The sequence below is a fragment of the Lonchura striata genome, chromosome 1 (assembly GCF_046129695.1).
Source record: "Lonchura striata isolate bLonStr1 chromosome 1, bLonStr1.mat, whole genome shotgun sequence".
NCBI classification, from domain to species: domain Eukaryota; kingdom Metazoa; phylum Chordata; class Aves; order Passeriformes; family Estrildidae; genus Lonchura; species Lonchura striata.
Genome location: NC_134603.1, coordinates 150429095 through 150454412, shown reverse-complemented (window position 1 = coordinate 150454412; position 25318 = coordinate 150429095). Strand labels below are relative to the sequence as shown.

The 25318-nt window shown below is 39.7% G+C and overlaps 1 protein-coding gene across 11 annotated transcripts in view; it reads right to left on the bottom strand.

The window, feature by feature from the left end:
• The window catches only part of KMT2C (lysine methyltransferase 2C), a 189860-nt gene that overhangs the window by 157189 nt on the left and 7353 nt on the right, over window positions 1-25318 (bottom strand). Inside the window, exons 1-2 of one of the 11 annotated variants that reach the window (XM_021555315.3) lie at window positions 14690-15035; window positions 11905-12056 (exon numbers count right to left, since the gene is read on the bottom strand). The exons of 9 other annotated variants lie outside the window; for them this stretch is intronic. In XM_021555315.3, the coding sequence (XP_021410990.2) occupies window positions 11905-12026 (122 nt within the window). In that variant the 5' untranslated portion in view covers window positions 12027-12056; window positions 14690-15035. Of the gene's footprint in view, window positions 1-11904; window positions 12057-14689; window positions 15036-25318 lie in introns of those variants that run through there. One more of the 11 variants, XM_021555321.3, reaches the window with a different exon arrangement.

Below are 25318 nucleotides of genomic sequence, written 5' to 3'. Positions count from 1 at the left end.
TGTGTCTGCAGAGCAGCTGAAGTTACATATGGGATGGTTCAAGAGTGGGTAATTTTATTTCTTTATTTAGGATGGTAATAGTTATTACATGTTTTCATCCGCTGTGGACTACAGATACTATCACTAGAAAACATGATTTTATAAAATTGCCCCCTTTTTTCTGAGTATAACTTTGTTTTCAAAGTTTCTAAAAAAGAGAAAAAAAATCTCTGCCTACTGTTACATTATCCACCATCCACAAGATAAATCAGGTTTAATATTTTATACACAGAAATAGAAAGTTGCTAGTTTTAAATGTGCTTCATTCTTAACTACTGTATTTTACCAGCAACACCGTTTTCCCCACGATGCATTTAAACTCAGGTGTTTAAACCTCAACTGCTGTCTCAAAGCAGCACTGTGCTCTGGACATGCCTCTTATTATCTCAACACAGTGTAATTGCAAAATCGTGTATTTGAAGTAATTAAAATATGATTTTAAAAACCCATTCGTTTATCTGCCCTGCCCTTTCAGCACTATTTTACTGGGAGATTCTCACTCTCATCAGTGAGATGGAAAACCCATCAATGCCAGCTGACTCAATCGATGGTGGTTGTTTCATCTCTTACAGCAGGCTGGGGGAAACCTCCTTCTTCCCTGTTTCGTATATTCCTACCTCGTGTCCTTCTCCATTTTCTCTCTCTTTGTGTTGACAAATCCATTTACCTCCACACTGTCCATCAATACCATTAACTCGCTGCTCCCACCTTTTTCCAGCTCATTTACAGCAAGGCAGAACCCAACACTAATCCCTAAGTCTGCCTTTTACTATTTCCACAAGGCTCCCACCCTTCCAATGGGTTTCACTCCTTGTTTCTTGGATACAAGCAATTTCAAACACGCTGGAATTGCAGCTCAATTTGTATTGATTTTTCATTACAAATTTCCACCAAACATTTACAGAATATCTGCACCTATCATTTTGTAAACTGTGCTGCAAGTACCATGAGTAAAATGAATTATTAACCCTTATTTTCCCTTATTTTATTACCTTTAAAAGCTCAGCGCTAACACATCACAACATGAATCCTTGAGACAGCTGTTATGTTAAGCAACCTATTTTTTATCTATTTTTTTTGTTGTATTTAGACTTCCCCCCCACACACAGAATTCTCACGAAGGTAACACAAAGCTGGCTTCCTGGATCTCAGCTTCTGAAAAGTATTAGGGCAGTTTTGAGTGTTTAATTGTAAAAATTAAATTTCACGAGTGTGCATGCCTTGACTTGTGAAAGGTTTGGTTTACTGACAAGTAAAGCAGATGTTGGCACAATAGGAGATATTTAATTGTTTACTACGTTACTGACATGATAAAGACGCTAATACTATACCAAACCTGTCTTTTTTCCTGCATAACTGAACCATTTTAAATCTCAAATTATTTCAACAGGTTAAAATTTTGCAAGGTGTAGTATCAAGAATTCTCTAAACTACAGAGAATTTTATCACTATAAAGTGATAAAAGCACAAGTTTATAAATTTAAATCTATACCACAGCAAAAGGAAATGTCAACCTCAAAGGTAAAAATTATAAAGACTAAATAAAGACTCCCAGAAATTCCAGGCCCCATTAGCTCCAGAACAATAACATAAAGTCATCTGATAAAGGGACAAATATTGGTTTTCTTCTTTGCATCTGGATCCTACAGTAAAGGTAACATGCTTGGTTCAGGGTCCCTAAGGGAAACTTTCCTTATCTAAACAGCTGGAAATAATGTTTTGTTGGAAAAAGTACAGTATTTTGAAGTAGAGATCCTTCCAATGAAAGCTCTGAGAAGATGCCAGGAAAATGAAATTAATAGTAACACCAAAAATTTCACTTTCTCTATATACAGACACACCCTACCACCTTTTTTTCTTACAGCCAATTCTACATCCCAATCTGCAGATATGTTGAGGGTTTCTTTCTTCCAAAAATGAGATCAGAAGTTGAGGTTTAGCTTCCATTGGAAAACCAAAATAAACGTGGGCATGAGTCTCATTAGACACACCCCACATTAGCACACCCCAACACTTAATTTCTTACAGAATATAAATTGGTAATGTACAGCATAAGAACTTCAGCTTAACAAACAAAACAAAACAACAACACTGCCAAAGTGTTCTACCACTAAACAGAATCTCTTAGCAATGCCACTTAACTAATGGCTAAGCTTAATACAAAATGTCACCAAATAGAAACTTTATTAGCTGAATACATTTCTGTTCTTCCTCTTGTAAGTCAAATGCAATCCTGTTTAAATGCTTAGCCTTGGATGTGCACATTAAAATAAAAATATATATGTCTGAGAGCCTGACTCAAAACCATCACACCTGCACATGCAGGGCTGAGTAATTAACCTGTGTAGTTCATCAAGGACTGTCTGAAAGCCCTTTGGTTTTTATGCATTCTGTTACCAGCATAATTCAGAGCACTTGGATGAAAAGCCTATATAATTCTAAACTATTATGAAAGCTTTTTTTAATGAAATCCTACAAATTCTTATGACTTCTTTATGAATTCTTCTTCTGAAGAATTGTGTTCTTTCAAGCTTCCTTGGCTATGAATTTTATATTCGGGTTCAGTCAAAAAAATAATAAAAATTAAAAGTGCTGAACTTACTAGCTAATAAATATACCATCACTACAACAAACCTTGGAAGAATCCATCAATGGATTTGATTTTTAATATTAGTGACAGCACATCTTAGAAAACAAACTGCTGAAGAATGAATGGCAGGGTGAAAAAAATCTCTGAAAAACGTCATTCACTCCTAAACAGCTCGGATAAAATTTGCGACCTTATTGCAGCAGCTGCAGAATTCCATCTCTGCTGCCTTCTACACACTTGGAAGACTACAGGAACCAGGTTTCACATCATCAGGAAAATCATGGTACATATACAATGGTGATCTGACACATAAGTTACCAACACCTCAGTAAGAAAGGTTTTCTTTTTATCAGAGTTGCTCTGAGCAAGTGCAGCAACTGATGTTCTTAACCCACATAAGAAAAAAAAAAATTCTAACTTTGTAAGAAACTCATTTCAAAGAGACATAACAAAAACTACCAAGGCCAACCAGTTCTTCAATGTGACAAATGTATCAAAAGAAAATGTACATAAAATAAATGTGACTCAGATAAGCAGCTACTATCAGTTTACTACAGGTACCCTGTTTGAATAAATCAAAATGAGTTAACAGTATTCTCCCACAATCTGATTTTTAATACTTGCATTAAATCTAAGGAAAACAGTAAACTCCTATTATACACTTTTAAAAACAAATTTATAATAGAGGTATGTCTGAAGCTGTATCACAGAAAAAAAAATAATAGCCAACAAAGTATTTAGAATTTTCCATCCTATTATTCAGGAAGATCTAAGAATACCAAAATATTTTTAAAACAATAATAGAAAGTAAAGCCACATTAGAAAACCTCCCCCTAAAGCTTGCAGTTATTGCAGTACTTCTTAAGGCAGAGTTTCATGACAAAAATACTCATTTTGTGCGGCAGAGACACACAAAAGGATTCTTCGGGATGCCAAACACTTTCAGAACTCTCCAGTGATGACTCATCCTGTTATGTATACAAAGCTTTCATTAAAAAAAAAAAAAAAGTCAGTTGGCATCAATACAGATCCTCAGTTAGCGATCTTCAACTTACTGTTAGTTCTTGTACAAAGTATTCTAAACACTGCAATGAAGTATTCTGCTATGCTAATTTTGGGGAGGAAAACGTGCAGCTTAACTTGAATGGCCTTTCTTACACAGAGTTTCTACTCTAGCTCACAAACGGCTCCAAGATGGCCTCAAACAGAGATTTTAGCTACACAGAAATTCTTTGTTGCTCCACAGCAGTTCCTTGCCAGTCGCGCTGATCAACTATTTTGCCAAAACCAGAAAAATAAGTCTTTAAAAATGAGTCTTGATGACTGGAACAAAAAGAACCACTTCTTAAAGGGGAAAAAAAAAAAAAAAAAAAAGCAGGGGGGGAAAGGTCATTTAACTGCTCCTAAAAACTTTGAAAGCATTCCTCCTGTATCTCTCCTTAGAAGGGCTGTTTTAATCCCCACCACCCCAAATTAATTGATTTATTTAGATTATCTGCTGTTCTGCAACAAAACCACACAGATGCAAATAACTGTGATGAACTGTGCTGCTATACTGACAAGTATTTTTTAATAAGACATCCTTCTTTTTTATATATACAACTTCTTTGAAACGTGGTGTTGGTTTTTTTAATTGGCTGTTGTTTGCTTTACTTACACACACGAATGTTTGCAAGATGTACTGAAACCAGAAGCCTCCCACAGCACTACACACAGCACAGCGAGCCTGCATCTCGCTCCATCAAATCTTTCCAGGCTTTTCCAAGTCAAGAGGGTCGTTTTCATTCCTGCTCACCTTCTACCTGCAGGCAGCCACCTCCAAACCCAGGCAGGGAGGAGCTTGAGCTCCAACCAGCTTTGACCTCCTCAAACTCATCTCCAGATTTGCTCCGCACAATCAGCGAGTCTGCAGTTCGCAGCCCTCCCACAGCATCGTCTGGCCCAACTCACACAAACAACTGAGATAGAAATAATTTCCTTTATGTTCAATCCCTCCAGTCACTCACTTCTCTAATAATTCAGTTCCTAGTGTTGATCCTTTTCTAAATATGGCCACATAAGCATAAGTAGCGAGCCTCAGTGCCAGCTATGCAATTTCTCTTTCCCACTGGGGACAAGTTTTCCAGCATCTCAGATGTTTGCAGAACAGACGCCTCCCCCACCACTGCCACATATACATTTTATTTTATTTCTTATGAACGCCTCTTACCCACAGCAGTTACAAGTGCCAAATCATCTGATTTCACAGAGTGTCAAAAGAAAAGCCAGATCTAAGAACTTTTATAGCATTTTCTATCCCTTCTTCCTCTGCAACATGTTGATTTGGAAATAATACTCTTCATTTGCGCAAATTCCAGTGGCTACAAGAAGCCTGCTGTCCCTCTCCAGTCATTTACACTGATTACAGGACTTAATCAACTACACCATGTTTCTGGAAGTTTAAGCTGTCCATGGGTACTGTCAAGGCTGTATGTGATCAAAGATACAAACTAAATTTGTGGATTCATGCTATGAGTCTCTAGCTTTAAGCATACTGATTTCCATGTTTCACAAAAAATAAACCTAAGGAACAGCCCATTTTTTACTGCTTCCAGACGAGCTATGAAGGCTTGTGTTAAAAAGCGTAACAAAAACCTTTTTATTTTTTAATTTAGTTGCAAGTTTTTGTTATTCTCTCATTACTTATGTACTACCACAGGTGGTCATGGCAAATTACCAACATAATTTATGCCGGTTCTTTAACTGCAAGTCTAGCTTACTAATTAAATACCAGGAAAAAAAAAACACAAAAAAACCCCAAAAAACAAAAACAAAAACAAAAAAACCCCACACCCCAGTCTTTAGCAGTTAAAAAGCAGAGGTAGAGGAAAGTAGGAGAGACCCCCAGATAACAACAGAAGCTTCATATTTGTCTTTAGCAGACTATGTTTAAATGAAAGCAGACACCTTTTTCATTTCCTTGCATTTATCAGCAGTGGATGGAAGAGGGCAGAGGAATAGGGAAAGCCTCTTCAGCAGAGGTTTGGACAGGGCTGGGGTCTGGGGGAGTGAACAAGGAGCCTCACAAAAAACAGGAGGCATTTCCAAGCACACAGCACAAACATAATGGAGGGTCCAGCACGGGCTTGGCTCCACCGAACAAACAAAAGGGGATACTTTAATCATATTTTAATGAGGCTCTGCACGTGACCTGGTCCATTAGATGCTGAAATGCTGCTGCAGTTACTCTACAGCCACCTTGGCATTTGGTGGCTAATGCTCCAACTGGCCTCTACAGTACCCTTGAGGAAGGAAAAATAAATAAAGCTGCTGCAGCAGCTTCGGTTGATAACAGCATCAATACACTGGGGGTTTAAAAGATCTGTAGACCCACAGACATCAGCACCATCAAGTGTGAAGCCTTAACTCACTAATAACCAGTTCTATCAGGAGACATATTACACAGAATAATTAAGTTAATTTATATTATATAAAAACAGGTTCATTATACAAATACAAATATTATTTAACTAATAGAATGAATCAGAACCTAAGCTATGCAATAGACATTTAACATCAGAAAACAAGATACCATGGTACCTTAAGGCTGCAAAAAGTGAAAAAAATCCCTAATAACCACAGCAAAACTTGCTAACTGTCCAGAAATTCTGCTTTTGGAGTCTATTTGTCTCTTATTGCCTTCAAAAGGCAGTCCTGTTACATGCATACTATTTTTTTTCAGTTTAAATAAAATTTCCCTGATGTGCCCTAACACTGTCAAACACATCTTTGGAAAGCACATAGTCTGGTTTTCCCACACATACAATTTCATGTATCCTGACAATTATAACCACAATTCACATTGAAAAGGTGGTCACAAAATCAGCATTTACTGTCTCTTCCAACACTTACTACACAGCAGTGATGCTAGTAGGTAGAAGGATCAAGAAACTCCCAAGTGAAAGCCTCCTGTTCTCATACTCTGCAGCTGAACTGTGGAACTCCATGCCCATCACACTGGAAGTTTCTGTTACTGAGAAGAGGCTGGACACATTCAAAACAGATTTTTATGCTCAACAGATCTGACACTGCAATACTATCCTTGACTCCAAAAATCCCACACTTCTTTCCCAAGTAATTTCTCCAAATTATTTTACAAATAGACTGTGAACCAAGAAAGCTCATCATACTGTCCAGATCATTGTCACATCTGAAGATTAATCTTTTGCAACATTAAACTTTGTTTTCAGCCTTGTATTCAATATCCTGTACTCTGAAAACTGAACCTGTGACTGTGCAGCTTTTAGCGGCTTATAGAAGTTTCATTCCTCCAGAAGACTGGTTCCTGATTTCTGGTGTCCAGAGACTCCCACGTGGACTTCCAGAGATTCAGTTCTGCATGGGGGGAAGCAAAGAAAATGTCCAAGCACCCTACAGACCTTCCCCCTCCAGGATCTTTGTCCATATTGTACTGAAAAAGTTGTATAGTTTATCCCTTTCTCAGGGATTTACCACAGCAAAACAATAACCTTGAGGCAAGCTTCACATCCTACAATCATGCTTTTTAACAAGATGTTTTCACAGTTAAAGAACACCAATATTTCTTGTATTTAAGCAACATGAAGCTCTTCTGGCACATCAATGGATCCTCCTAAGTCGCCGAATTTCTTGCACAACATCAGAAATAATTTAAAGCCCCTCTGTCCTGAAATACAATTACCTGACATTTTGCTGCTATCTTCTAATCTGAAATAATACCCAATCAATACCTTTATATAGGGAATTTGTAAGTTTTTGCTTCTTCTAGTCACTTAAAGACTACCAAGAGAGATTCATGCAAGGTTATTCTGCCCCCACCTTGGATAAAATCCTGACTTTGAGCACACAGGCTCATCTTTTTGATGGAATTTGACAAGCATCTTTAAATACCAGGACCAAAGAGCCAAGGAAGGAGTTTTATGAAAAACAGCTGGTGTTCACTCACTGTTGGCAAGTTCATCCTCATTCCTAAAAGTTGCTTAATTTCACCCATCTACTTTCCATAAGGATGTGGTCAATGTTCATGAGGAAACCCAGTAAAAGACCAAGTGTATTATGCAGAATCCCATGACCTGGATGGTTCTGACTTGGAGTGTGTGTACTGGGCTGGCACTGAGCTCTGTCAGTAAATTTCACTTTTGCTGCTCAGGTAAAATCAGGGTATAGGATGATCTGCAGAAAGTTTAGATCTGATGAGTTTAGCAGGCTTAGGAGGCTGTTTGAAGGACTGGAGAGGAGATTACAGGAGAGATTATTTCAAGATACATCTTCCTTCAGTACAAGCTGCAACTACTGGAAGGATACTGCAAATTGAACTCCCTAAAATGCAGCCACCTCCAATCTTTGCTTCTCTTAAAGCCTTAAGAGACATAACCCCACCACTACTGTTTTTCTGCCCCTAACTAACATCTTCCAAATTTCTCAGATGTAATTCCATGTTCAGAAGATGTTACAGAACAGTCATTAAAAAATCCCATTATAAACTGCTGAAGCAACCACAACCATCACTGTCTTTTCCATTACAAAGAAGGCCTGGCAAGACAGCCTTCCCTAGAAAAAGACTACTACTCTTCACCTACAAATGTATGTCTTACTTACCAAGAAAGCCAACTAAGTAGCTCTCCTTTAGCTGCCTCCTGGCCTGAAACTTCTGGCACAGGAGATGGTGAGAAGTGCAAGAACAAGATGTGGAGTACTACATGCAAAATTATTCAGCATTACATCAATCTGATAAAACTGAACACATAATATCAATTTTTCAGATGCTGATTGTGCTTGATGAAATCAAGTACCTGACAGTAGGCTGTGTCTCAGAGGCATGAAATACCTATCTAGCTCAGGAAGAAATAAGCCTAATTCTCTCTGAGTGACCCCAAAGTGCCCCTTTCTTCCCTTTGCACACAACAGGACTGTGATTCTTGCCAGCCTCTGCAAAGCAGTGGGAGTAAAACATGCCTAATTGGCCAGTAAAAGAATAATAGAGAAATCAAGAACAAGTTTGTGCAATTTATAATTGTTATGATTTCATCTTAGCAGTGTTTCACAGAATCTAAGTTGACAGAAAACTATTCTCACATTTTCTTGATATCTGAAGAATGAAAATCTACTCCAAAATGCCTGGTTTATTTTTCTCCGAAGCATCCTCTTCCTCACAGTTTTTGATCATGCAAAGCAGCAATTGGTTAGCTCTATTCAAAATAGTATGTACAGAACAGTCTAGGCTATCGAATTCTTACTTGTACCGATGAATGTTTACTCTCATGACTATTTTATTTCAATGGAAAACTTTCTATTGACTTGACTTGTCTTTGAAACAGAATTGTGTACCTTAGAGAATACCTCATCATGCTGATTAATAATTAAATGAATCCATACAGTACTTATTCACTGACAGTTCTTTATTTGGAGGTCCAGAGGCATCAATAATGAAAACTCTTCTGTAGTACTGGCAAAGCTGTCAGCAGCAGATGTTGAAGATTAGGCAGCCATGAAAGAAATAAATATAATATAGGATGGTTTAGATATCAACTGTATGTAGGTCTATCAATTATCAGGGGGAACTACCTCTCCCTAACCTTTTCATCTCTCAGCTTTCACCAGAGAAAACAGCAGCCAACTATCTTCATCAACATGGGTGAATGAGATATCAGAACTGGCCAGAGTAATCCCTGGCTACACAGCACAGCCCAGCAACTCTGACTTCCTGGTAACAAACTAAACTGGAGTCAACCGATTTCAAAATACCCCCAAGGGAAGCAATAGAATGGCCCGAAATAGAAGCTTCTCACCAGTTCAGCTCCAGGATTCTAAAACTTTCTGTGGAAAACTGACACAACCATCTCAGCTACCAAACCACAGCCATCAAGACAGGCTCAATATCTACATGCATTTCTGAAAAATGGAAGAAAGTAATTCACTAACTCCTCATAGCTAAACATTCCTCATCATTCTAGGTGGATTTTACTATCTGAGGACAAATATACCAGAAGACAAAAAGAGACATGTCTAACTATTTTACATCTTGCTGACTAATAAATACCTGAACAAAATCTATACAGCAGACTGCTTTCCCCAGCCCAGTTTCAAGAATTTTTTAATGCAGGACTGTACCCTGATACAAACAAACCACCTTCCAGACTTCCTCACCATCACTCTCTTCTTCCAAGAACTAAACTTTAAGTTATAATAGTTATTGTTTCTGGAGCTGCATAAAAATGTTTTCACGTGTCCCTAGACTGTTTATTTTTCTTAATTTAAAAATCTTGGCTTCCTTTAACAAGGTGAAAACCAAGATGACAAGGAAACAGAAAGGAAAAAGCAACTAAATACACCTAAGAATAAGCACTGCTTACAGACAAGCTACCTCACCAAGGTGGATTAAGGTGAAAGAGAAAGACAGAAGTCCATGCCCCTCAACATCCCTCTTCCATCTGTCTTCCAGATTATATTCCTGTAACTCTGGGTTCCTTTTTCCTGAGCATTGCAAACTCACGATGCTTCCAAAAGCCCTCCACCTTGTTTCTGCACCCCTTCCTATGTGCAATCAGCCTTCTACTAAAATACTGCAAAGCCAAAGTGAAATGCTTCCAATGAGAACAGTGTCTCAAAGGTTAACAGTAGTTCTTACTGCTCAATCCTGACCTCCATTTTATGGCATCCCTGAACATACACTTAGTCACAGTTGTGGCACAATGACTTCTGCCACAACTGTGACTAAACCTTCTGTACACAAGGCAAGGCTGACATGGCAGTGACAACACCTAGCACACCTATTATTTGACCCAGATCAAGGACCTTTGAAAAGGTTAGAAAATATTCTAGGTTCATTCATTCCCTCATCACTCTCCTTGACCACTGCTGGTGTCTTCTTGCATGCTAAATACATTCTAAGTAGTGCCACAAAACCATGCTGACAAAATTGCCCCACTCAAGTCTAAGGGCAAGGTGACTAAAATAAAGTTTGACCTTATTCCTTCTCATTGCTCCAGATACACCATCCTTGTATAGTCTCATCCAACCCATCCCTTCCCCCTGGCCCCATCCTCTTTGTTCCACTAAATACATCACATCTTTTCCCCTTGTTCCTCCTGCTTCAAAAAAGCCTTCAAATTGTATTAAACACAGTACCCTCACAAGTCACTTGATTCAAAGGCGGCAGATTTCTGCAGAACTGTAAGCCTAAATAAGAATTCTGTTTGAGGTTTTCTGAATTCTGGAAAAAATACAGCTCCCTTTCTTCTTGGTCTAACTCCACCTCAAACAGATCCCACACCAAATGATTATTCCCAGAACTGCCCTTTTCAGAGTTTGTCCATTTTTCTCTACGGCATCTGATATTATATGCTAACAGGGACTGCAAACTGGTTAATTATAAACTATATATAAACTAAATAAAGCAGGCAGTAATAACCTGCTCTCACATGCACTTCTTCCTGAACAGAGTCTTTCAAAAGCAACCTACCATCTCTTTTTATATTATCGGAGCATTTGGGGCCTAGAAATTAAAAGAGGGAAAAAAAATAGAGAAAAAGGAAGATCCAGAGTAAAAACAACATGGAAGTGCGTGTGGTTGGAAGGAACACATAGAGCTCCATCTAAAACAAAGAATTCATCCCTGAAACTGAATGATACCCAAGAACTGTAAGTCCTGGCTAAACAAACAAATAAATACACAAGCAGACCCTTCTTTTCTTCCATGCCTTTATCTTTTCTAATTAAGTAACATTACACAAGTATTCACTTTTTAATGCTTGGAAATCAGGATGAAGACACTGGACAAAGAGGCCAGCGTGAAATCTTTTATTTTCTAGCTGTATTACAAAAGCACCATCAGCACAAGCCACACTTACTGTGTAACATTTCACCAGTGAGTACAAACAAGAGGGAGACTTCCCTGAAGAGACAGACAGAAACACAGAGTGCTATGACTAACTTCCAACAGACGTTATGGAGGAGCCAAATATCCTCCAAATGCATGATATCATCTATGCTTGTGCCTGGCTTTGGACCTCAACACTGAGATGGAAAAAAAAAATCTAACGAGGAAGGCCACAAATAATTATGCTCCATTTTTTTTTAATCAAAGATATTTCCAAATGACAAAGCTTAACTGTGATGTTTCGCCACTCAACTCCATCTGAGATGTCAGGGAAAAAAATCTGTCGAGACCACTAAAAGACACATCTGTTTGCTGAATACATTCCACATCAGATTACCAAACACAAAGACGTGAACGCTGTCAAACAGAAGGCGCTCACCTATTCCCAAAGCCACATGACAGCTCCTCTGCCACGCTTTCCCCAGCGAATTTCCATGACATTTCCTGGTTCACCTCGGCCGTCCCAGGGAGCAGCAAATGCCATGAATCGCAAGGAGACATCTGATATCTGTGATATCACACGCTGGGATCCTGCCAGAGAACCACAACATGCCAAAAGGATTTCGCTGAGGAAAGACAGAATTATAAAAGACTAGCTGAAGGCCCACTGTCAAACTGGATTTCAGTACTTCTTCAAACACCTTATGTCCCAGGGTTTCCAGGAGCTTTAGTAATTACTCAAATTGGAATTGCCCAAATAAAACAAAAGAGTATCTTTCAGCTTTTTTAGAGTATGCTTTTGACAATACTCCAGAGCCAGTCCCCCATCCTCTTGGGCTGTGTGTTTTATACTAAATGGCATATATCAGTAGATACTCCTCCATGCTAAGAGTTTTCTATCCACACTTTCAGAACAGGAAACCAGAATTGCAAAGCCATAAGATTTGACAGCAGTGATGTGAAAAGAACACTTTTACTATTATTTTTTAATAGCTGAATAAATTAAAAACAGTAAGTCTGGAAATACACGTAAAGCACATACCGAATGGTCCTTTTAGCCTGAAACAAAAGGAGAAACAAATACATGGCTGCTTTTAATTTCTGCTCAGCCATTTACCCTTAAGAGATCATTTTCAGGCAAGTCCAATGAACGGTCACATTAAGAAACTGTACATGATGCATCTACTTTCTATTGGTATATTACGTAAACGACAGTAACATCACCCCCTGTGTCCTCCCCTCCAAAAAAAAAAAGCTTCCAAAGAACATTTTGCCAAAACTCTGCAGGAGTTTATGCTTGGGAGAGAATAATACAGGGAAAAAAAAAAAAAAAAAAAAAAAAGGAAAAAAAAAGCAAGAAGAAAAAAAATATAAAGTCAATTTAAGTCTGACAAAATAATTATACAAAATTAAATAGAATTCTTACCAAAAAAAAAGTATTTTTACTTAAAAGCATCTATATTTGATGCTGGCAGATAAAACAAAAGAAGAGTCATAAAACAGTTTATAAAGATGACCTGTAAGTGAGGCAAGGAACTAAAAACTACAGATACTTTAACTCCATGTATATTCTCAAAAGAAAGGCCATTTACAATAAAGCAGTAAAAGATGTATAACCAAACCTTTTAAAAACAAATGTACAGTAGTCATCAGTGAAGTTACTGAATGGCACTTAGATGTAGCTGATCATAAAGCACTGAGAAAAAAGTCTGTCTTGTCTCCTGCTTCTCTCTTAGAAGTAGATGGTTAAAATATTTCCACTCAGCAGTCTGAAAGCTGCAGTTATTTTCTGTAGCAAGTGTATTTTATTGTGCAGGAGCATCAAACACCACACACAAACCATCACCATGATGTACACACAGCACAAAGACCCCTGCACGTAACCTCCAGCTTAGGAGCTGTGTGCACTTCAATACCCAGCATTGTACAGAGTCACTGAGAACCTTTAAATGTCTGCCCAGTTGTTTCAGTTTTGCTACAGGAGTATGAACCCACTACTGCTTTATTTCTTCACATGAAAAAACCCCAAACCATTTTCATACTGATCTTCAGTTCTCTCAACAGCTCTACGCCAAGTGACACTATTCTAAGGAAAAAAAAAAATGAAGCTAAACAAAAATCTAAACTAACTCAGGAACGCTTCTCAATTATGTAAGAATCGAGTTAGAGTGTTAACTAATGATTTACTGGTGAGCGTGTAGTGTTTAGTATCCAGAATTAGGCACAAGACCGAAAGAGTTTTTCAGGAAAATACAAAACACTACACAAATTAACTGGTTCGTATTTTGAAAGCAGAGGTTGTTATGTTGGGTGGGTTTTTTCAATCAGCCTGCTACAAAGTAAGGCCACTGGAAAAAGGGGTAGCCAGTCTCTCATACTGCCCAAATAAAAAAAGAAATAGACTTTTTTTCTTTACAGTTGTACCAAGTTTGTTAAAGCCAGACAGTTACATAACACTTACTTTGACTTATGACCTATTTGCTCACATAAAAATCATCATATATGATGGTCTGACCATCCATTATGCGCTAGAAACATACTTTATTTTTTCAAGTGTCTTTATTTTTCTCTCTTAGTTTAGAACTACAGTTTAAACCAGTGAGAGAATCACGTAAAATTAACACTATAAAGATATGCGTTGAAAGCATGCAAAATTAAAATGGCACATTCTTCAAAAATAGCGTGCACCGAATATTTGGAAATATTAAAGAAAAATTAACCCTATCTCCATTTTCCATCTCTCTAGTATTTACATCAGGAAGCGACAAAAAAATATAAAAGGAAAAATAAATAGTAGTGCTATAGGTATCTATGTAAAGTCGTATTTTTAAAGGCTATCTGCGGGCACACGTGTGTAGGTGTACCCAGGGCAGCGCTGACCGGATGCCCGGCTGCGCCCGGGTCAGAGCGAGCGGGGCTTTTGTGGTTCTTTTTCCCACCCACCACCCTCCTTTTCCTTATTTTTATTTCGTGAACGGCCGCGGATTATCCACCGAGCGTGTAACTTGAACCTCTACACCCACGTCTGGACGCGGGTCCGGGTTTTTCTTTTTTTTTTTCCTGACCAAACGGCGTCGAATCCGCCGTGCCGAGTGTCAGCGGCGCCCAGTCCCCACGCCAAGTTTGCCGCCCGGTCCCGGCGGGTGCCCCCGTCCCCGGGGAGCCGCTTCCCGCTGTCACCGCCTGCCCTCGATACAAAGAAGTTCAGCGCCAGCCGTACTCACCCCCGGCGAGCTGGCCCTGCGCGACATCGCCCAGCGCCGCGGAACCGCTGGCAAATCCCCTCTGGAAAATGGAGGGGCTGGCACCGGTGCGATCCGGAGGGAAGAGAAGTTATTTACATGGCAGGGCCCGAGCCCAGCGCGCAGCGGAGACGGCGATGCTCAGCACTGCCCGCGGTCTGCCATGTTCGTGCCGCTCGCTCGGCGCTCCCCCGGCCGCTGCCCCGGGGCCTCGGGCGGCTCTACAGGGCCCCCCCCATGGCGGCGCCGCCGGGGAGCGATGCGCCACAGCCCCGATCGCCGCGGAACTTCGGCTCCGGGATCCTCCCCGAACCAGGCTGGGGCCGCCGGCGGAGGAGGGCGGAGGGGGAGGGGAGCGGGGGGAAGGGGAGGGGAAAGGGAGGGAATTAAAAAAAAAAAAAAAAAAAAAAAAAAAGACGAGGAGGAAAAAAAAAAAAAAAAAAAAAAAAAAAAAGGGAGCCGAGGGAGAGAAAGTAGATCCGACGCAGCCGGGCGCCGCCAATGTGCGGACCGGAGCGCTGCGGCAGGAGCGGGGCCGCCCGCGCTCGGGAGGCGGAGCGGCGGCGGCCGGAGGCGCAGCGCCCCCGCCGGAGGCTCCCCCGGGCCGGCCCCGCCCCGCAGCCCCGCGGGGCCGCACTCCCGGCGGCGAGCCGGGGGCCGGCCCGGGAGGAGCGAGCGCGGCGGCCCCGGCCGCTCCCCCGGCTGTCCGCGAGCACCCTGCGGGCGCGGCGGGCGGCAGCGCTCCCGCTCCCTTCCCCCCACGCCCGCGCTTTCCCATTTAACAAAGCGGCGCAACCAAAAGTTACGTTTCCATAGACGCCAGCCGCTTTCCTGGCGGCCCCTCCTCGGCTGCTGGGGCTGCTCTGGGAAAACCAGGGTTTCACGCGTGAAAGATTTACGTGAGACTCCGGGGATCGCCTTTTTTTTTTTTTTTTTCTTTTTTTTTTTTTTTTTTCTTTTTTTTTCCTCCTTTTTCCACAGAATCACAGGACCCTTTGGGATGGAGATCAACTACTTCAAGCCCGGTCCCAGGCAGGGTCACCTGGAGCAGGTGACACAGGAACGCACCCGGGTGGGTTTGGAATTTATCCAGCGAGGGAGGCTCCGTGACTGCCCTGGGCAGCCCCTGCCAGTCCTCTGCCACTCTCAACGTAAAGAAGTTCTTCCTCATGTTGAGGTGAAATTTCTTGGTGTTTATTTTCGTGGTTTTAGTTAGTGTTTTAGTTTTCTGTTTTTTCTCTCCCCCTCTCACGCCCCTCCAACGTTTTCCAGGCTGCTCTACACTTCTCTAAAACAATCTGGACTGGACAAGCTAAGAAAGCAAAGCTTGACAAATGTCCATCTACAAATGGCTCTTTCCTAATCCTCCAAATGCTCCCTGCCAATTTTATTCTCCTACGGAGAGAAAAACAAATCAAGAAAACATTACGCAAGTGTCACTTCACTTGCATTGATAGATACTTGCAAACCAATGGGTCCTGGCAATTTGAGCAGTAACGCAACTACCTTTGTTCAACTTCCCTTCACGCAAAAACCCCGAAACAGCTGTTGTGTAATGCTTTGCTTCTGTCAATCTCAAGTTTTCTTAAAATTTAAGTATCAGACATCTGTAAGACTCAGGTTGACACATTGACAATAATCTGATTTGTCTGCCAAACAAAGTAAGACCACACATCACCTCTATTTTCTCACTCATCTTAATATTTTTTTCTTATCAAATTATTTTCTGTCACACCAAGCTGCAGTTGGACATAGTTAATCTGTTGTGGACAAGCAAGTTCAGTACTGCCTTATGAGTACTGGTTAGAGAAATTCTCAATAAATGCACCTAGGAACTCGAAGATATCATTTCATCTCTAAGACTGAACAAAACAAGCCCAAATTCCCACACTGATTCTCAGAATGGGATCTACCCAGGTAGAGGGAGTAGACCAATACTCCCTCTCCTTCCATTTTCAACTGGAACATGTTCTAGGTGCCCAGCCTACAGGAAAGTTTTTATCGAACCCATTCTACAAAGATGAAGATAAAATTTTAAAAAGAAAGCACTCACATGAAAAAATCTCCAGGTGTTTACTCTGAAACAAGTAACTATTGTATAAGAGCCATTGTGCCATGTTAGTACAGGTACGGACACATAAATATATTTGGCTACAAGTTGCTATCAAGCTCTGGCTTATCAGCACATCTCTGTAACCACACGTATTAGCACACTCAGTCTGCTGCAATGAGAAGGTTAAACATGTTATTCTAAACCTTAGCTGAGATGGTGAATGTCAGGGGTTTATTTTGCAGTGAGGGTTGGTTGCCTTGGTCCAACCAAGTGGTGAATTGCAAAGCCCCTACTGAGACATTAATCACTTTGCCTATTCCTTTTCACACTCACAGTCCTTCAGGTTCAGCCAGGACAAGCCCCTATTGAGCATCCATCTCTGCTGAATTTAAACACTTTTCTAACCAATAATTCTCAGACCAATTAAAGTAAGCTCCTCTTCAGCCAAAGAAGATATCAAATAGCAGACAGAAGCTGTGTGTTTTACAAAATGTATTTTAATAAAAGGAGTGTTTAGGGTCATTAGGTTAAGCACGGCTGGACTACCAAGTTTCCTGTGTGTCATCTATCCCAAAATTGCCTGTTTTCATGGTACCATTCCAGGTGATACCCCTGCAGCATGACTGACCCTCCATCAATTCACAATGTCTGTGCTGCTGTACCTTAAACCTGCAGATGTTTCACATGTTACACTGTTAAAAACTTCAGGCTCTAACCTAGAAGTTAATGGGTCACCTGACAAGTTTAAGTACGCTTTAGTAACAGCTGGTTAAAATCATAATAATAATAAATGACTCTCAGTATTTTCCCCTGCTGTTCATGTGACCCAAGATCCAAGCTAATAGATATAAAGCCGTATCAGTCGACCTTGTTCTTCCCCTTCTTTGGGGATGTATTTTCTCTCACATCAAAGGGTGAGATTTAGTTCTTTTACTGTAAGAGCACATTAATTGCCATAAAAATCTTAGGAAGGTAAAAGTATAATTTTACTACAGCACAGTCAGATGTGGTCCAACACCAGTCATGTTGACCAATTACTACTTCTCCACACAAACTGCCCATAAATTGCATTCAGTAGTATTATATGTTCAGCAACAGTTCCAGTGGAACCTGATCCCACCCTATACCTCTTCTTCCCAGAACAAACCTGCTACAGGGCAACCCAGCAAGAGGCAGCAGGGCTGGACACTGAGAAAAGGCAAAGCAATTGTGTCTGCAGCAGCTCCCTGCCCTGATTCACACATCTCCACAAACGTGTGTCACCATAATGGCAAGGCAAGAAGTGTTTATGCCAGTGCTTCTGCCAAGAAAATGTACATGGGGAAAATGGGACCAATTGTCTCTCCTCAAACTTCTTTTTTTTTTTAATAAGCAACAGAAGTGATAGATTTAATGATTAAGATAAAAACTTATGTCTATACATATGGTGGACTGTTTTCTTCCAAGCTCAACTTGATTAACTCAAGGATGCCACACTTGAGTTAATCAAGAGACACTGAGCAAAGCAGCCCTATCTGTTTGTGATAGGCCCTATTTACATTCCTAACTTTGAGAGAATGTTTCTTCACAGCAACCATGAGAAATTCAGAAATAAAACAAGTCACCAATTCCAATATACTCCCACCAAAATTTCAGATGGAACACACAGAGAAATAAACTACATGGGCTTCTCCACAGAAGTATTACTTGGTTACTCTGAGTCATACATCTGGATCTGTTACTTCATTGATTTTAAAATGTAAAGACAGATATATTAAGAAGCTCAAAAATGTGTTTGTCTTTCTCAAACATTTTCCTCAACTCCTGCAGACCTGCTATTTCCAAAATATTCAATGGGTTTCTAAAAATATTACATTTGTAACAACTTGAGATTAAGCGCTAAGTACTGAGCTACAAAAGGACAACAGCAGAAAAGGAAATGCAAATATTTCTCCTTAGCCTGGCAATTCTACTGAAATGTAAAGGCATTTTACCTTCTAGCATCCCTTTATGCTTCCATGCTACATAGCAACTCAAACCACCCTCTTCTGTGAATAATTTCTCTGTAAATTCCAATTTCCATGCCAAAGGATTAAACAGAAGAAGACTGACTCCTTTTTTTACTACATTTGAAGGGGTTTGGAAGTTCTTAGTTTCTAGCCTGTACTACAACATTCTCTAGAGATAGACTCCACTTCTAAAAGTAAAAAATAAAAAAAGGTTCCAAACATTCTTATTTCCTCACCCCTGCTTTCTCTTCTTGTGAGCATGAACCAGATCATATCTAGAGCCAAAGATAGGTTGGCAGCATGTCACACAGCCAAGAAACATGTTTTGTGTATTAACTGCATACCCACATTAACATACTGTGATAAATTCGATTTAAAGCCATTACATCTAAGATGCCATATCTAGCAAACTTGCTTTTAGAACCAGAATTTGAATACCAATGTAAGTCAGATAATTGAAATAGCTTTCTACAAAGAAAGCATCACATTCTGTCTCTTCTCATGGTTTTGACTGGCAAGGTTTGGCAAATATAACTTCCAACCCCCCTGCCACTAGACCAGGTTGCTCCAAGCCCCATCCAGAGTGGCCAGGAACACTTCCAGGGATGGAGTAACCACAGCTTGTCTGGTCAAACTGTTCCAGTGCCTCGCCACCCTCACAGCAAAGAATTTGTTCCTAACATCTAATCTAAACCTGCTCTCTGACAGTTTGAAGCCATTCCCCCTTGTCCTGTCACTAGAGTTCCTTTATCACCCAAAAAAAAAAAAAAAAAGAGATGAGCAAATAAATACAAGAGAGGACTAAAAAGCAATATAGGTTAAAAAACACAAGTTCAAAAGAAGATACAATATGAGAAGAGGCAGACAACAGAAATACCTGAACACTCCCAGCCCATCAGAAAATGACTCATTGCTAGTGACATGCATTGTTAGCTGCTAGCACAGGCAGGACAAAACTGTTTTCAACAGTGCATGATGGAAATCCAATGAGAATATAAATTCTGACATATTTGCTTTAACATAATCAAAATAGCCCTACCCTTTTCTAGCAGATAAACTTTTAAATGTACTTTTTAAAAAGAAAATCTGGAATGCCAGGTGACACCATTTCTGAAAAGAACAATCCCAGTGTGTAATGAAGTAATAATTTATTTAGTATATGTGGAATCACACAGATTAATAGATAAAGCAAGTATCAGGTGACAAAGGAAGTAAGAAACACAGACAATGAAACAAAGAGATTGAGTAAACTATTTTCTTTCTATAAACAATACAGGAATACATCATCTAGGAAATAAAAGTTATTGCACATCATTCACTGTGTAAAAGCAATGGGTACCACAGAAATAATGGACATCACCATCAGAAGGGATGTTCATAGACTAGGATCACAGTCACTCAGGTTAAAAAAGACCTCAAAGGTCAGCCAGTCCAACCTCCTCCTCAAAGCAGGTTAGAATCAGTTCCCAAAATGGTTCAAAAATATTTTTAAGTTCAATTTGTTGTTTACATAGCTGTGTAATTACACACAGTGCTGAAATCCAGTGGGGGGACCCTATTTAAACTAACTTATGCCAAGGACAGACAACAGAGATCAGGGCATAAAGGTGATACTCAGACACCTTTATTTAGTATTTCCTATTAAATTGCCCCTGCTCAGATCCCAGTCTATCTGAATTGCATTTCAGAGATAACTACTTCATTCTTCTGACTAAGCATAAGAACGGACCTCTGCAGAATTTAAAAACACTTCCTCCTTTCATTAGTAAGGTCCTTCAGAATAGTAAAATAAAAATAATTATTCCTTTCAAGTTTTGAAAGAAAACAATTCAGACAGGAACGAGACCATCACAGTGCTCCTAAAAAAGAAACCTAGGTGGCATGACTACAGGAGCTAGAATTCAGTCCCTGCCCTGTCCCCAAGGCCCATTACTAATAGCTGTTATGGAATATGCTCCCACACCACATGATGTGGTCACATCCATGCAGATATAAATTCCCCAGGTTCAGTTCAGGCTACACACTAGGGGACAAAAAGACAAAAAAGAAAAAAAAAAAAAAAACCAAGAGAGGAAAGACCTCCAGAAATATTTAACAACTAACTAACTGAACAACATTTATAGTCTTTAGATAAAAGCCAGCTAACAAATATCTATCACAATACTTTTTCAAATTCTAGCCACATGAGGAAAACAGTGCATCTGAGAAGATATGGAATAGCTGAAAGCCCAAGCTTCAACTCAAGTTTAAACATGTCCAAGATAACTATGACTTCACTTTTTTCTAAGTGTGAGCATGTTAACTAAGTATAGACAAGAAACTCTTATTGGTCTAAAAAAGCCTTTAAAATAACATGGCCAAGTTAACAATGTAAAAACTGGTTATTTTTTTCCTATCAAGATAGTCCAAAGTAAGTAGAATGAAAAGAGACACATTAATTTAAAAAAAGTAAGCTGAAAATATTCTTAAACAAATATTTATCTACAGTATCAGTAATTTATATCCCCCACTGACAGCATCTGGTTAACAAGCCTTGAGATCAAGATTTTCTGCTTGTCCATAAAGTAGGTTCACAACCAACAGTACTTTCTCTGTTCTGCTCTACCAATGTATCCTTGTCTGAGAAGACCACATAGAGAGCACATGAAATGTGACTTTACCAAGCTTTTATATTTGTCCTTTACCAACTAATACATTTGAAATGAATGTATTTCCAAGCCATCCACAGCGTACCTCAAGACAAAGAATACTTTCCCTTTCCATCAAAGAAAGAGACAACAGCATAGCCAGACATGAGCCAGCCCTTAGTGCTACATGAAAGAGCTCAGAGATTATTTCTTTTAATAATTTTGCTTACAGATCATTTATTTCTTGAGATAGCCTCCCATTTCTGGGCCCAGTTCCCTCCTAAAGGATTTCTGGAAGACACAGGCGGAAATATAAATTAGAATTCCTGCCGAATGTGTTTTGCACTTTCCTTTATATAAATCTCTACCAGGATGCCTGATGCAAGGTTAATTACTCCAAACATGAACCAGGAAACATCGTGCAGCACTGAAAGCCAGCATTTCCCAGAGCCTCATGGCTTGTACATCCCATCTCCTCTGCTCCCTCTAGAGCAATTCTGCAGTGAGCTGTTCCTCCTAAACTCACATCCCTATGGGTTAGAGAACATTAACTGTGGCACACTCTTTGCCCAGGAGGCTGAAAGTGAAACTGATGAGAATTCTATCAGTTTGATTTAATTCCTCCTTGAAAGAACACCACCAACAAAACAAATCCCGTTATGGTTATACCAATATGTTAAAGGTAGTTGGTGGTGGTGGCCTTGAGGCTGACAAGCGCCGGACAGCTTCCATCCACACTATCTAATTCCCAAACTCCCACACAAAGCAGCCCCACACAAACTATGCTGGGAACAGCGTGGGGACCACACGAAACCTTGAGAACTGTTTTGGCAGAGTGGTCAGAACTGGATGAGCAACCACTGGAACCGTGTGACAGCGGAGACAACGCTGGGGACAACAGTGTCCAGCAACTCCAAACATTCCCTGCTGGGTTTCTCACAAGAAGCTGAGTGCTTCATGTGCCAGAACACTACTGCTGGTTACAGCCATGCCCCTCATCCATACAAAACACTAGCACAGCCACAAATTAGCCCCTCTTAGAAATGGGAAAAATTTAAGGAAATTGAAATGATCAGTTCTTTTTATTTCCAAATTATTTTTTCCAAGCTTTTCTTCACAAAGAAAAGCATCTGGCCCATTTCTAAGTTCTAGTCCCATCCAGTTCAGTCGGCCACAGTAAGAAAAGAAAATAGTCACTTGCATTTATTACAAGGAAAAATGCTGGAGGTGAAACCAACACATAAGCAACAAAGAATGGGAACTAGGGAAAAAGGAACTGGGAAGGCTGGGAGAGAAAAATCTGAGGAAGCTGCTCAGTCTTTGGAATCAGCTAGCAGAAGTTTTCAGAGCACGTATCTCGGAGGGTAAGACGAGGCCTTCATCATCCATACGTCTAATAGAAAACCAAAATATCAGAACAAACAGCCCAACATGTTTGTGAAAACGCTGAGGACAACTGTTTCACAAAGTTGAGGGTGCCAGAAGAGCAGTTACTTCACACTTCACTCTATTAGGGCAGGCTCCATTTTAAACATCTCAATGTGTACAGTGATTTGGCTGGAAGTGGTAACGAGAAGCACTCGCTGTGCCAAGGAAGGGGGAAAGCGAGAGCAGTAGAGAGGGAGAGCAAGTTTTTATCTTCAATTAACTGAAAGAAGAAAAGCAAATTTCAACAAACTCTTTGAACTTGTTGCTAGAATCTCCTGAGACTACAATTTAAAGGAGGACTGGCAGTTACTGCACTGGAATGTGCACAATGGCAAAGTATTCCAAAAGCAGGGGAGAGATAGGAAATGTATATGAACAATACAGGCCACATAAAAGCAGCCTGTAATAAGGATCTGAAACTAGAAAGAATCATATTAGGAATGGAAACAAGGGCATTTTAATGAACATAAAGGAACAGCATAAACTGTCAGGGATAAAAATCAGAAGAGATAAAAGCACAGCATGCAGTATTACCACTGTGCAGTATAAAAGGCAAACAAAGTTTCAGAAATATTTTAGAAGCAAGAAGTAAAACACAAAAGTCTGTACAAATAGTGTTTAGAAAGAACAAACGGATAACAAAACAGACTCAAATGCCATTTTCTGTATTTTAGCCTTCAAAAAACAGATTTATTGTAGCTAATACTAGAAACTGATTTTGTTGCTAGACTAAATAATCAGAGAAATTCAAGTCAGCAGGACTGGAAGAATTTCACATAATGCTTAAGAAACAGAGAAAAGTAATCTCTAAACCATGAGCAATCATCTTCCTTAATACAGTCCTGGTTAAAATGCCCTAAGAGAGACTGGCAGCAATGAGCTATGGCACCCAGAGGGGTTTTATTTGCAAATTCTTTCAATCCATGTGGATGAACATTGCAAGAAAGTCCCTTCCTCCAGAACCTGCATGAGGTCATTGACACACACAGAAGAGTTACATACAAGACATGGCAGAGGCAGGGGCTACAAATATTTTTGATGACAAGATCTTAACAAAAATGATTCCGATAAATTTAGAAGTGGTGCATATCAACCAATATAAATTTAAAAATACTAGAAATCTTTTGAAGGATAGATCAGTTAAATCAATATGTTGCTAAAGAGGTTAAGCTTGTTCAGTGCAGAACAAAAGAGACAATCACCTGAAAAAAGTTTTGTATAAAAACTGTTCTCCATTTCAGCTGTGGAGTCTTAGCTGTGAGTAATATAAGACAAAACTGGCTTAATCAGCAGTAAAGAATATTTATTTTATACTACACAAAATTAGTTACTGAAACCAATTGCCTAGAGATACAGGGGAACTGCATTCACTAAATACTTCAAAAACAAGTCAGAGAACCATTTGTCAGAAATGGAACACACACACAACACACAGAAGGATGAGCAATATCACCCTGAAGTCTTTTTTGCCCACACAGTTCCATTTATCTCTGCTGATACAGGAAAACGAAATATTCCTTTTATTTAAAATAATTTCATTGTGCTTTTGAACTTCACACTTCAGGAAAAAGAACCCTGAATAATTCACATTCTGGGTTTATGAAATGGCTTACTAATAAATCTCCCAAATTCTAAGATGGAATTACTCCTCTCTTTATTAGTAACAATATGGAGCCATCCTGTCCTGTTCTCTTGAGCCCTAAGAGCACTGCAGACAGCCTTCACTGCCAGACAGACAGCAGGGTAAGACACCATTATTGGAACATCCAGGTTCCATGAACACTGGGATGTTCCAGAGGTCATTCTGGATTAGCTACAGCTTCCAGACTCACATCACAAAGAGCCATCTCAGATGTCAGCAAATGCTTAGTGGCAGAGACTGCACATTTGGACCACATATTCACTACCAAAAATCCCTTTTATCTTACTGTGACATACAAGTGATATGCTCCAAGGAATATAAATATATAATAGACAAAGTAAAAAACTGGTGATTTTTTTCTAAAGCTGATTTTTTTTTTTTCCTGAGAGCTTAATTAAAACTAGTTTTGGCAAGATTTTCAGTAATAATGCAGTAGAAGAAAAAAAGGCCTCTTTTTCCCTCCCCCTACCCAATGCCAAAAGACTGGGTAGAAACATCCCAGTTTGATAGTGCTTCCAGCAGTTTCTTCAAGGAAAGTAATTAGACTGTTGATAAATACAGCACTGAAAATTAGTAATTATAAATTTATATTGAAATGGCTGGCAGTAGGATTGGGTGCACGTGTGATTTGGTAAAAATACTTCCCAAAAAAATGCGAAAGACATAAATATTCTGAAAGAAGCAAGATCTCATTTGATTTTATTATAATGCCTATATATTGATATACTTGTAGGAAGGAGCTTCCAGTATACCAGAAATTATTGTTAACATAAAATATTTTACTTACATTGTTATTTGAGGGTGCTTTAAATACTCAGTTTAAGAATGATTCCCAAGATCAAAGCGGGAACTGAAATTCCTCATTTAATCAAT